Source organism: Macadamia integrifolia, unplaced genomic scaffold (genome assembly GCF_013358625.1).
Source record: "Macadamia integrifolia cultivar HAES 741 unplaced genomic scaffold, SCU_Mint_v3 scaffold1509, whole genome shotgun sequence".
NCBI classification, from domain to species: Eukaryota; Viridiplantae; Streptophyta; class Magnoliopsida; order Proteales; family Proteaceae; genus Macadamia; species Macadamia integrifolia.
In genome coordinates this window covers 250,070-264,354 of record NW_024868239.1, presented here as the reverse complement: position 1 = coordinate 264,354, position 14,285 = coordinate 250,070, and the positions used below count along the sequence as shown (strand labels likewise).

General features: G+C 37.2%; 1 protein-coding gene across 3 annotated transcripts; it reads left to right on the top strand.

Moving 5' to 3' along the window:
* The first annotated feature begins 707 nt into the window (after positions 1–707).
* LOC122063997 (disease resistance protein RPV1-like) lies at positions 708–12,533 on the top strand. 3 transcript variants are annotated; one of them, XM_042627693.1, is made up of 7 exons: positions 708–1,604; positions 3,586–4,684; positions 5,124–5,411; positions 5,517–7,840; positions 8,017–8,090; positions 12,012–12,083; positions 12,322–12,533. In XM_042627693.1, exons 1-4 carry the CDS (start codon positions 985–987, stop codon positions 7,650–7,652), a joined length of 4,143 nt encoding a protein of 1,380 aa, XP_042483627.1. In that variant the 5' UTR covers positions 708–984; the 3' UTR covers positions 7,653–7,840; positions 8,017–8,090; positions 12,012–12,083; positions 12,322–12,533. The 3 variants fall into 3 exon arrangements, with proteins under 3 accessions (XP_042483627.1, XP_042483625.1, XP_042483626.1); XM_042627691.1 differs by having other exon boundaries at positions 12,012–12,533; XM_042627692.1 differs by having other exon boundaries at positions 7,972–8,090; positions 12,012–12,533.
* The last annotated feature ends 1,752 nt before the right edge of the window (positions 12,534–14,285 follow it).

Sequence of the window (14,285 nt, the reverse complement as noted above, 5' to 3'; positions counted from 1 at the left end):
ATCATATGGAGGGCTGATCAGAGATACGGTGGGGGTGCCCATTATAGCTTTTGGGGGGATGGGAGAAAATGCAAGCATCTTGTATCTGGAATTATGGGTTATCCTCAAAGGAGTTACCATTTGTGTTGAAAAGAACATCATGGAGGTGTCCATCCAATCAGATTCAAAACTGGCTATTGATATTTTAAGTGGTGTGATAGAAGGACCTTGGCAAATCAGAGTTATTAAAAGTGAGATTCTGAATAAGTCAAAATCACTAGTAAGGAAGGAGTTCAAGCATGTTTGGTGGGAGATAAATAAACCAACTGATTTTATGGCATCATATGCAAAAGGCCAGGGTGGGGCTATTATTCAGCCTCAAGATTTTTCACGTGAGCTGAATAATTTGGTAAGAGATGATTCTAAATTTAAAGTCTACTATATATTGTAATCTTTGATTTTAATTTCTCTTTGTAATACAGGGCCTGTCCTACTTGGTTTCAAGGGGTCTTTTTTTTTTCTTCTAGTTAGCCCAAAAAAGGAGATTAAGGTTATCTTTCTTTGTATACTTTCTTTTTTTTAATACAATACAAATCTCAAAAAAAAAAAAAAAAAAAAAAAAAATATATATATAAATATATATATATATTTTTTTTATTTATTTTTTAGGTAAACATAAATATAAAGAGATTACCTGAGAGTATAGTGGTCGAAGAGATTCCCGCCTTGCCGGGAATTTTCTTTCCTGCGAAGAAAGCACCCATTAAAAGGGAAAATGAGAAAGGCTGAAGCGCTGAAGCATCGACGGAAGGAGAAGGAAAGAATTGCCTTCTTTCACAGCTTCCCAAGGAAGAATAAATAGTGCAGCACCATTATAGTCCTGAGTCTCCTAACCAAATGCATTTATGCTTCTTAATTTAGTGTCTTCTTCTTACGTTGTGACTTCCTAAAAGAGAAATCTGATCAGATCAAGCTCTGGGCTTGACAAAAAACGACAAAGAAAAAATGCAAATTTTTTCGATCTTAGCAGGGCTTCTTATTGCTGTTCTTGTTAAGAAATTCTTGGAGATCATAAGCTCTCGCGCCAGGGAGGGAAGGAGCGACTTAGCATCTGCAGGGGCACGGAGTTCTGATTCCTCTTCCTCTTCCTCTGCTTCATCGTTTCCCTCTGGATGGGATTACGATGTGTTCTTGAGCTTTAGAGGTCCAGACACTCGCAACAATTTCACTAGCCACCTCTATAATGCCTTGGTTGATGCTGGAATTCGTACCTTCATCGATGATAATGAACTCCGAATTGGAGAGGAAATTGGACCTGAGCTGCTCGCTGCAATCAAACAGTCGAGAATCTCTATACCCATCTTCTCGAAGAACTATGCTTCGAGCAAATGGTGCCTCATTGAACTCGTCAAGATATTTGACTGCAAAAGAGAGATGGGTCAATTTGTTCTTCCCATTTTCTTCCACGTTGAACCCTCGGAAGTCAGGAACCAGACTGGGAGCTATGCAGGGGCCTTTCGGGAACACAACAAACGTTTCAAAAGGGAGATTGTGGAGGGGTGGAAGGAGGCTCTCAAAAACATTGGGAATTTGAAAGGATGGGATTTGAAGAACATTGAGAATGGGTGAGTAACTATTCTTAACACCTGTTTCTTCTTCTTTTTTTTTTTTTTTTTTTTTTTTTTTTTTTTTTTGAAATCAGATCGGCAACATGAGAAGTTTTTCTACGCAACTTGTAATCTTATGAACTTAGAATCATTGATTCCAAAGGAGGACCTGGGGATTGGAATTGAAGAATATAATAGAGTTGGTAGCTCCTCTCTCCTCTCTTTCTAACCTATGGGGTGGATTTCTCTGAAGAAGAGTGGTACCTTGTGTTCCTCTTGCCCTTTGGCCGCATAGGTTCCCTTTCATGATTTCCTGTTAGGAGTGTGTGTGCTTGTGATGGGAGGGTTTCCAAATCCTTTTTAATTGCTTTTGGTATTGTGGGTTTTCCAAATTGAGAAATGTTCGTAATATGAACTTATAGGGCTACAACTTCTATGCTTTCTACTAGCCCATATGTATTTGGGTGGATGGTTTTAGAGTTCAGAACTCCACCTTGTTCGTAGTGCTTGCAATCCTCTTCCAATTTTAAATTAGCTATTGTCAAATTTAAATCATGCTAATGGAACTTTTACCTTTTTAAATGGTGCGTATCTTCAATAACAAAAAACTATTACCCATTGGGTTTCCATTATGAACCTTTTCTGTGGATTTGTTTATGGGTGAAATCTTCCGGAGGCATAAATGGACCTTGTTCCAACTTAGAATTGGCACTGGTGAGAAAGGAATCTAAAGTATCATCAGAATAGTCAACAGCCATGATTGCCTTCACATCAATTTGAGCATCGTTTGAACAGTTCCAGCCTAAGTCTGAGTTGAGAAATGGGGGAATGAGGAATGATAGTGGTTTTCTGGTGATGACCTAGTCAAAATTTTATGGTCTCACAATAGATATTTTTGCAGAAATTAGTTTTTATTTTTTATTTATTTTTTTAGTAAAAAAATAAAGAAAATAGAAATGCATTCTATTTTGGATGGTTTGCAGCAGTCTTAATTTGGATGGTTTGCAGCAGTCTTAATTTGGATGGATTTCCACGATGTCATTGGGGAATGTGATTCCTCTTTGGTTTTCAATGTTTCTACAATTCTATTCCTCCTTGGGATGTCTAGTATATTTGGCTCCACTTCAAAAAGAATTCTTGTATTCGTTGGTAGTGAATGCTGTATAACTAACTACCTTGCAACTAATGAGCCCTTAACTTTACTGTGGAAAATGTTACCTATTTAATCAGACGTCAATTGCGATTGAGTCCTAGACTAGTTAACGTTCTTTGATGAAATGTTGGCTCTTCTGTGAGTTCATTCCAATAATTTTGTAGTTTAATTATTTTTCAGGTCTTTGGTTGTCCTTTTTTTCTTCTCTCGCAACTATTGGTGCCTTTTCAAGGCTCATTTTCATTTTGTTTTGGGTGGAGGAATCAAGTGGGGTTCGTTCTCTTTATTTATAAGCAATGCAATTTGGAGGACTGATTAGGATCCCAAAGTTCTAAGGTTTTAAAGAGAAAGGGATGGATGTAACAGTGCATGGGGCTTACCTGCCCATTTTTTTCCAATGCCACCAAAGTTACCATAGGAAGATATGTTGCTTGTTCATGATTAAAATATATGGACAAGAACCTTTTCCCCCTTTCTTCCCGATCAAAATCTCATGATCATTTTAGTAGGTGTTGACTTTTAGGAAGTATAACTGGTGTTCAGTGCCATAAAATTGTGAGATCTTGCTTCTTTGTTCTTCTTCAGTCAGTCCTCAGCCTACAGGGCTGTGTTTTTTTTCCGACAAAATTTAAACAAGGTAGTTTTAGCTCCCATGCTGCTTTCTTTGTCTAATTGTCAAAAAACTTAGTGTAGAATCAAAAGGGTAGCAGGAAAAGAAGGATGTAAAATATAAGTTTCCTAATCTAATTTAGTTTACATAGTTCACTCACAGTTTCAGTTATGTCAAATTCTTATCCTTGTTTTCTTTTCTTTTTGGTTCATTACCCTTTTTGTTTAATTATGCAGGCACGAAGGGACGCTAGTAAGATTAGTTGTCAAAACAGTTTGGAGTAAATTGAAAAGGACACCCTTGGTTGTTTCTGACAACCTAGTTGGTATCCAATCTCATGTAGAAGAAATGATTAAGTTATTGAACATTGGATCTAAAGACATACAAATTGTGGGGATACATGGTGTTGGTGGCATTGGCAAGACAACCATAGCAAAAGTTGTGTACAATACAATCTCTCATCACTTCGATGGATGTAGCTTTCTTGCAGATGTCCGAGAAACTTCTCAGGAACCACATGGAGGCCTTACCCGTTTGCAAAATCAGCTTATTTCCAACATCCTGAAACAAGAAGCAAGCATCAATAATGTTGATGAAGGAATTAATGTGATCAAAGAAAGATTCCGGAACAAGAAAGTTCTTATTGTTCTTGATGATGTGGATCAAGTTATTCAATTACATGGATTAGTTAGGCAGCATGATTGGTTTGGTTTGGGGAGCAGGATTGTTATCACTACCAGGGATAAGCATATCTTAAATGTTCACAAAGTAGATAAGGTTTATGAGCCCAGGGAAATGGATGCAGATCAATCTCTTCAACTACTTAGCAAACATGCCTTTGAAAAAGACCAACCTCCGGAAGACTATTTGGACCTCTCAAAAGAGGTGGTAAAAACTACAGGAGGACTTCCCTTGGCTCTTGAGGTAGTAGCTTCATCTCTTTTCCGCAAGGGGAAACCGGTATGGATAGACACATTAAAGAAGTTGGAAAAAATTCCTCATAGTGAAGTCCAGAAAAAGTTGAGAGTAAGTTATGATGGATTAGATTATGAGGAGAAAGAAATTTTTCTTGATATTGCTTGTTTTTTCGGAGGAATGGATAAGAATATTGCCTGTTACATATGGCGTGGGTGTGATTTTTACCCTGAGACAGGAATTGATGTTCTTTGTCTAAAATCTTTGGTAAAGATTGGTGAAAATAATGAGTTAAGAATTCATGATCAGCTTCGAGATCTTGGAAGGGAAATCGTGCGTCAAGAAAACTATAAGGAGCCAGGGAAGCGTAGTAGGATTTGGTCTCATGAAGAAGCCTTGAAAATATTGAATGAACAGATGGTATGTAGTTTATAAATGATCTCAATACTCTTTATTTTGTGTTTGCAATCATTATTTATACAAGCTAATAATGCTAAAACATTTGTTAACTTGTAGGAAGGTTCATAAATTTCTTCACAATTCTTTTGTAAACCGTGGTCTGTGATCTTCTTGCCTTATGGTAGGAAATGATATACGTGGTCAAAACATAGTTTAGAGTAGTGCAAAATTAACAAATGCCACCAGACCTCCATTTTGTAACTATTAGATGTTATGACATGCTCACTTTTGTTATAGAGTTTCACCATGAGAAGTGTGGGGTCCTTCCTAACATGGAACCACCTGATGTTTGACAAAGTGGTAATTTGTTAATGCACTAAAAGTTCACCAACGTCATGAACATTGTCAAGTTTAGGCGATAATAATATTTAGTAGTTATACAAGGTTCTTTATTTTGCAGGGGACAAGAAAAGTTGAAGGACTCGGTATTGACTTTGGAGATAGATCAAGGAGCCAATGTTTGAAAAGTGAAGGATTTGCTGCAATGACCAGACTGAGGTTACTCCGAGTGGATTATGCACATTTTTCAAAAAATTTTGTGCATTCATTTTCAGAACTGAGATGGCTTAGCTGGAAAGGATGCCCTTGGGAATTTACGATAACTAAGTTTCATCCAATGAATTTGGCTGTTCTTGATCTGTCATACAGTGAGGTCTCAGAGAACTGGATGGGATGGAACCATATCAAGGTCTCAAAAAACTTTCCCCTTACTTTTTCCTTTTTTTTTTTTAAACCAATTGCAGCCTTCCTTAAAATCAACCTTTGAGAGTTGAGTTGCTTTTCTATTTTGTAGGTGGCAAAAAATCTCAAAGTTCTAAATCTCACAATGTGCGGACAACTATCGATGACCCATGACTTCTCGGAAAATCTATGCCTGGAGGTATTGATTCTTAACAACTGCAAAAATTTGGCTAAGATTGACACATCCATTGGTCATCTTAAGAGGTTAGTCACATTGAATATGAAGAACTGCAGCAGTCTAGTGGATCTTCCAGTTGATATTTGTGAGTTGAGATCTCTCATAAACCTCAACTTGAACGGGTGCGGTAGAATCAACAAGTTGCCAGAAAAACTGTGCTGCATGGAGAGCTTGACGGAGCTTTGCATTGATGGTTCTTCTATGAAAAAATTACCTGATTCCATAGGACATCTGAAAAACCTTGAAACTTTTTCTGCCAGCTTTTGTGTTATCCAGGAAGGGGGGATTCCTAGTGTTATAGGGAGCCTATCCTCTTTAAAAATACTGAGACTAGATGGGAATGCATTTTGTAGCATCCCAACAACAATTTCTAGCCTTCCTTTGCTGCAAGTACTTGATGTACAGAGGTGCAAAGACCTTCAGTCACTCCCAGAGCTTCCTTCTAGTTTGAAATACTTAAATGCGTCAGGATGCATATTTCTGAAATCACTTCCAAGGCTTTCAAACCTAACAAATCTAGAGGAATTGTACCTTGATACATGTAAGAATCTGGTAGAGATACCAACCACAGTCAATGGTCTTACAAGGCTCAAATTATTGAGTTCCACAGTGTCCCGAAAGCTTCAATACATCTCGAATCTTCCCTCCAGTTTAACCAGACTATATGTTTCAGATTGCAGTTCAATGCAGTACATCTCAGATGTTCCCTCAAGTTTAACAATCTTAGATGCTGCAGATTGCTATTCAATGGAAAAACTATCAGCTTTGTCGAGCTTGGGAAATTTAGAGAGATTAAATCTTGATCGTTGCCGGAGACTGGCAGAAATTGATTGCCTTGACGGATTTGACTCCTTGGAGCTTTTGACGATGGAGGACTGCAGATCATTAAGAAAAATGCCAAAGCTTTCATACTCAAAAAAATTGAAGGAATTAATACTCAGTGGCTCCAGCATTTTATCAGAGATTGAGGACCTTGAGGGGTTGGAAGCCCTGGAGCTGTTGACGATAAAGCAGTGCCAGTCATTAAGAAAAATTTCGAGACTATCAGACTCGAGAAGACTGAGAGTATTAGAAATCTATGACTGCAAGGAGTTATCTGAGATTGAGGGCCTTGAGGATTTGGAATCTTTGACAATATTGAAGATGATTGGGTGTCCTTCAATCAAAAGATTACCGGAGTTATCGAATTCAAAGAAATTGGAGGAATTATATATAGAATCCCTTGAGAATTCAGGAACGCTAAAGCTATCAGAAATTGGATCCCTTGAGGGATTGGAATCCCTGAGAGTATTGTGGATTATTGGGGCTGCATCATTACAAACATTACCGGATGTGTCAACCTTGAAGAACCTGAAATCCTTACTACTAGGGCAGTTCGACTCAATGGAAAAATTTCCAAATCTTTCAAACTTAAACAGGTTGAGGGAATTATGGATTGAGAATTGTGCAAAGTTAACTGAGATTCCGGGTCTTCACAAGTTGGAGTCCTTGCAACAATTGGAATTATGCGGGTCTACATCTATTGAAAGATTAGCAGATCTGTCAAATTTGAAAGACTTGAAGTATCTGTGTATCACAGATTACAAGAAGCTGAATGAGATACGAGGCCTCGACAGATTGGAATCCTTAGAGAACTTGTACATTCGTGAGTGCATTTCCTTGCAAAGATTACCAGATCTGTCAAACTTAAATAAGTTACTGAAATTATCCATTGAGGATTGTGAGATGCTAACTGAAATTCAGGGAGTTGATAAATTGGAATCCTTGGAAGAACTGAATATCTGCAGGTGTACATCCATTGAATGGTTACCAGATCTGTCAAACTTAAGAAAGTTGAAGTATCTCCAGATTACACACTGCAAGAAGTTAACCGAGATTCAAGGTGTCGATAGATTGGAATCGTTGGAAAGTTTGGATATTAGTGGGTGCATATCCATTCAAAATTTACCAGATCTCTCACACTTGAGAAATTTGACAGATCTGCAGATGGGAGAGACTGAAAGAAGCTAAGATTCAAGTTGGTGACTAATTGGATCCTTGTGGTTTATGTGTATGTTTTAAAGGGAGCATCCATGGTGAGACCATATGAAAGCCCCTGATCATTGAGAATTGTTTAACTTTGAGGAAGGGCACAGGAAACTCCTATGAAGAAGTTTTAGCCATGTACTTATAAGGAGGGGCTTCAATGGTCATTCCAGGTATCTCCTCCTCTGACCCTTTGATTTCTCTGCAACTCTCTTTCTCTCTACCCCCGGCATCTTCTTTTGCCACACCACAGTTTTTTTCCCCTGCTTGAAGATGATATCAACTAATCTTCTCAGAACGATAGGTCATTGTGGGATGGCCATCTGTATTTATTATTTAATTGCTTCAGGATCCGTCTTTCTTGGAAGAATTTGATTTGGAGAAAGCACAAATGGGAGAGATCAATCGGTACAGAGCTACCAGGTGACCTCACCTTCCTTTGATTGGCTTCCTAGTTCCCCTCCTTAAACATATATATATATATATATATTCCCCCTTGTTTTGAATTAGTGATGATATGCTTTCTTTTTCACTTTATTTTGAAAGGATTGAATTCGAGGTGATTAATATACCTGATCAATCTTTATATATATATATATACTAGTAAAAATACACGTGCAAATGCACGTGGGGTAGTTTCCTTTAAGCTTCCTTCTCTCTGCTGGCGAGCGCATACATTTTACTATGCTATTATCAATCACCTAGGTACTTCTTTTAGTCCCATCTCACCATCCCGAGAGAGAGAGAGAGAGAGAGAGAGAGAGAGTAAAAATAGTTGGTAATTCTTGTTATAATATTACTTCATTATATTCCGTAGAACTTTGGGTCTAATGAGGATTATTTTCGTTTTTCACTGTGTGGGAAATACAATTCTTGCCTATAGTTTGCTAATGGAAGGGTCCCATATATGTGAACAAGACAAAATGCTTCAGGTTCAAAAAATAAGTATCTCCAGGGGCACAACAATTCCCCTTCATATTCTTCACCAAGTTTTAGTTAGTAAACACATTTGACAATGACATAAGGGATCATGTAACTCCAATCCTTTGCTTGGTCATCAGTGTGGTTACCTAGCTTCTTAATCCTACCTGGCAGAAATATATGAAAAATAAGAAATGCATTAGTTTTGCTAATCAATTGATGCATTCTAGAGGTGTATAGTTTACATCATATGAAAATTAATTGCTAAAAAAAAATAAAAACTAAGAGAATGAATTCAGAGCTACAACTTAGTTGGACCCAAGGAGTAATCCGTTTTTGAGGTACAAGAATTCATCTTCCGTTACAACCCCCTTATTTATTATTTTTTTTTAGGGGGGGGGGCAAAGGGTTTGGTTATTGAATTGACACCAGAGCAAGATAAACATTCATCCTGTTGTAGGATCCTGGTCTTGTCGGTCACTAAGGTTTCTATTTTTACTTTTCAATTAATAAACAAAAAAGGTCCCCCTATGAAACATGTTAGATCAAGAGGATACAATTATCCAAGAATGTGAATAACCAAAATATGCTGCAAAAAAAAATTGATTCGTCGCAAACATCATCTAGAACCAACAATGGTGGCTCTGACTTTCTCTCATCCAGAAGGTAATGAAATTGTTTAATTGCATTTTCTTCACTTAGGTTGAACTCTCTAAGGTGGGCATCCTTGAAACAGTTACAAAGAATATTTTATCCTTGAATATACCTGTAACAAACAGAGTATAGGAAAGTTGAAATGCTGTTAGTAGGAAATAGGAAATGACAAAGAACAAAGTTTGCACCAAGTTAGTAGGAAATGTTGTTCTTCCTTTGTCAGGATAGCACCCAAGATGATTCCGTCTGCCATTTTCTGCTTTCCTCTATTTTGGAGACTCCTCCTGCTTATGATTCCAAATCTTAAACTCAACAATTTCAAATCTGTCCCGGATAGATAAAGTATCTTCCATTAGAGTTGCAGAGATAGTATTTATATAAACTATCGAGAGAGAGAGAGAGAGAGAGAGAGAGAGAGAGAGAGAGAGAGAGAGAGAGAGAGAGAGAGAGAGAGCATAAAATCCCCCCAATAATGGTTCCACGCTTTTTTTTTTTTTTTAATGGAGAGAGAGAAACCTAATAATTACTTCCCTATCCATAATTGCTCACTCCCTCACGACCCTCCATAATTCTCTTTCTCCATTCATATTTAATTTTGTAAATCTCTCCATAATTATTTTGTAAAGGGGGAGGTTTAAAAAAAAATCTTTAATAATTAGGAATCAAATCATGGGATCATTATTTGGGGATTTTATTATTATGCCATTACAAAAAATAATAATAATAAAATGTGGAGCATAAAGGTGGGGGAGAAAACATAGGGAGTTTTAAGGAGGTAATTATGGAGAGATTTACAAAATTAAATATGGATGAAGAGAGAGAGAGATTTAAGTAGGAGCAAACGATTTGATTCCTAATTATTATTATTAGTATTTTTTTAAACTGCCCCCTATTGTGTGTTATTATGTGCCCATGATTTGATTCCTAATTATTAGGGTTTATTTCCTTTAAAACCTCCCTATCCCCAAATAAATTTTTTTCTCCAATGTTTGGGGGTTTCTACGAATGTTAACATTGAATTTTGAATATTTAGTTAATATTGAGAGAGAGAGAGAGAGAATTTATTTTTTCATATTCTATTTTGAGGGTTTTTTTGGTCATCTGATTTTTTTTTTTAATTATAGAGATTGAAATATGGAGAGAGAGAGAGAGATAATTATTATTTTTTTTTTACATCTTCCATTTTGAGGGGTCTTTTGGTCGCATGAAAATTTTTTTTGGTAGATGTCAATGGTTTTTTTGTCTTTTTGAAAGAGTATACCAAAGACAGGGAGTACGTACTTTTTAATAGTAGTATGATATATTTAGGGAAAATGTATTCTGTGGGGGAGAGTGGCCCCTGCGACTAGATACATAGGGGGGGGGGGCAAAATGGCCAGCCCATCCCCATGATAGGGAAATTACATCTTTGTGGATGCTTCTTTGTGCGTTCCCATTGGCCCTCGTGCACGCGCAGGAACCGCACTTCCCCACAGGAAACACTTCCCCATCTATTTAAATGGTTCATATATTATGATAGGTTCCATGTTGACATTATACCTGGTCATACAATCTTTTTTCGAGGCAGTGAATTGTTTAGGGCTAGAACATGCTTGCTGCATGATCTGGCATTTTCACTGTTTGATTATATAAGAAACAATTATTTGCAAATCAAACCTACTTGTCGAAGAGACAGGGACAAAATTCATATTCGGAGAAGGAAAGAACACAAGTGCAATAATATACAGAGGAAGAGATTCCCAAGTTCCTTCATGATTCTCATAGCATCAATCTGCCGATATCTTATTGGTTCTTTCAAAGCAATTCCTGTGTTGGATTTAGATTACCAATTTTGTCGGATTTAGATTACCAATTTTGATTCCTCAATAGATGCTCTGTTATTTATATTTTGACTATAATTTGATTGCAGTACAATTATTGATTACGTTCAGATTGTGAATTTGCAGGTTTCGATTTCATTCGATTAAACAAGTATTTTGATTAATCTGTACATAAGCATTAACTCATGATTTTTTTAGCTCATAGGAAAGATTTAGGATGTAGCATAGGTTCATGTATTCTGTTCTACCACCGCCCACCCCACACCCCCCACCCCCCACCCCACACCCCCCACAACACCCTACAAGCCCTTCTTGAGCTTCATAGAAAATACCCTCCGGCAAGGCCATGTAAATACCCAACCGATTATCTCCTTCACAGGTTGGATTAGTATACAGCTTTACTACAGTTATTAAGTTTGATTTATAAAATCTAGGAAAGTGGGTGAGCTTATTTAGAATTCCAGGATAATTTCCAACCCTTTGCTGAAACCTATCAGAGCTATGCCTGATTATTTATAATCTGCCAGTCTCCCCAAATGAAAGGTTCACTCATCGAGTGTGATCTGGAAATCAAGAAAAAAAAAAATTTTTAACTTGTACTGAAAATATTTTTTGTACTCAGAAATCAAGATATATCAATAAATATCGAAGGCACCACATTATATGCAACAGCACTCCTCTGTACAGATGGAGGCACTATGTTGAACATGGGGGCTTGTAAAATAGATAATTTCTCTCTAAAAAAATTATCACCATCATTATGAATGCTAGGTTGCTGTTTGATGATTTTAAAGCACATAACCTTGAACTTAATACTTTTGCTTCTTGATCTGTTTTATATTGTGCCAGGGGATGGCATTTTGTTGTTCATTGTTTAGAAGGGCAACATTTCCTGTCTTTACTTCACATGATTTGCATCCATGATTATTGATATGTTTGTCATTAACAGGTACTGCATTCACAATGATCAAGGTTCATGGGCAGAGAATACATCCACGCCAGAGATTTGTCACCAGCATTGGTAAGGATCAGCCAATTTGCTGTAATATTTGGAAGGTGGTATGCTTACATCTGAGCTATGACCTATTGCGTGTGCATTTTACATGAGAGCACTGGACAGTAAATGCTCCAGCAAAGTTTAATTGGGCTATTCATTTGGCTGTGACATCTGTAAAATATTTCTACCCTCAACTTCCTGTTAGCTAACTTTTTGGCTCTTTGGATTCTTTAATTTAACTTCTGACCAATAAGAGTGGCAGTTATTCATTGATCAGAGAAAGAAAACGAAGTTTATCCGCCTGTGGATGGATGGAAAGAGAGAACCATGAATGAACGTTGTCTCCTACCCATGGACTTGTGAACTACATGCAACTGTATGAAACAGATTTGTTGTTTAGAGGTATCAAACCATGCATACAGCAATGTTTTATTGATGTTATTGATGTAATTTATTTTTTTCCTTTCTTTTTCTTAGATGCCTTTGAGCTCATTATAATTTGTTTTTGGGTTTTCCGTCATTGATTAGGAAATTATGGCTTAAAATTTTACTTCACTAAGATTTTAAGATCCATTTCATGCACTTGGAGAAGCAGATTGGTGAGTTATTTATTGTGCTTGTGATTTTGAGTAATTAGATTATTAGGACCTGGAAGAGTAACCAAGACATGACTAGCCTATTGAAAGAATGGCCTCAAAAAGCATTACTTTGGCCACCCAATCTATCTATTCAAACAAGAAAAAACCAAGAATATGATAAGAAAGAACAACAATGTGTAACAGCAGGGCAAGCAGGTTTTCGTAAATAAATATCAATTAAAGGTGTTATTGTGGGGGGCTAAATCGTTATGGTAAAAAGGTCCTTTAGAGTGTTCAACAGCGTTACCAACTGCTTCTATAAGGAGACTAAAGACTGTTTAAATCACCATTAATGAACCTCCTCAAATTTATAAATTACGATGGTTGCTCTTACCATGGTTGCTCTTACCATCCGTATATCTATTAGTGGAAGTTTTTTTTTATGGTTTGAAGGAGGTTATTTATCACCACTAAATTGGAAGCTTATAGTGGATCTTGAAAGGGCCTAGACAAGACACAACAAGGTTTTCATTTTATTTTATTTTTTAACAAAGAATCAGTAAATGAATTTATTACGAATCAATCAAAGAAGTGAACCTAAGTGAATACAAAAATAAAGCCAAAAATTTCAAAAAATCAACCTAAATAAATGAAAAAGCTCATTCAAATTGAAATCGAGATCAGCCTTGAGCATCCCAAGCAATATTCTCTAAAGTGAATCCTGGAGGCGTGTCCCAACTCGAAGTGCTACAACCCCTAATTACTAGGGGCTGAGGTACTGACTAATCCCAACCATGGCCACTTGATCAATAATACACTTCCGGGGTACGACGTATTGTACCTAGAGACGGATAGCAGCAGGGCATGACATACTGTACACTTGACTGCCTAGGGTTACTAATTTAAGGGTTAGCCGGGGGACCGAGGTTCTTTTCAAGACTGGTTGACTCCTGCCTGCAGCTAGTTTGTATCCTTGGAGCCCAATATACTAGAAAAGGGAATACCACCTATGTTACGTAGCACTATATCATTTTTACAGACTTAGTAATAGACGATTATGTAATGTACTCAAATGAATTTATGAGTATCATATAAAGTGTGGAGCATGCATTGCATCATTTGTATTGTGTTTGCTTGCCTGACAGCCTTCACTAAGCATGTTGTGCTTACCCCATTCTATTTATCCTTCTAGATGACGAGACCGGTGTTCTACCTATTACCGGCATTGATTATGCGAGAGTGGCCTTGGACCTTCTAGCCAGTGTCCCAGAGACTGATTCTGAACACGAACTTGACTGTGGCTGTGACAACTATGCCTTCGGAGGCCAGACCTTCTAAGTGACATTACAGACCTTACAGGGATACTTTTTATGTACATATATTCCGTTGTACTAGAGATACCCTGATGTATATGTTAAATACTACACATGTGATGGGTTAAATTGTACATATTTATTTTGGAGTTGAGATGAATGTTATATGCAAGTGTAAATTATGTCTTATCATGTAGCAGGCACTGGAATTATGTATATACTGGACAGTTATGTATGTGATTTGTAGACTCTGGTATGTTATGGTTTCACTCCCTAATCTGTGATCTTGGGGAAACAAGCTGAGTGGATATGGTAAGGTGTCTAGTGCCACATAC

What these genes read in the sequence shown, in the direction of transcription:
- LOC122063997 (XM_042627693.1), top strand. Translation starts at nt 985, where the DNA reads ATGCAAATTTTTTCGATCTTAGCAGGGCTTCTTATTGCTGTTCTTGTT. An exon ending in TTGAAGAACATTGAGAATGG is followed by an intron (nt 1,605 to 3,585) that starts GTGAGTAACTAT and finishes TTAATTATGCAG; the next exon opens with GCACGAAGGGACGCTAGTAA. An exon ending in AAATATTGAATGAACAGATG is followed by an intron (nt 4,685 to 5,123) that starts GTATGTAGTTTA and finishes TTTATTTTGCAG; the next exon opens with GGGACAAGAAAAGTTGAAGG.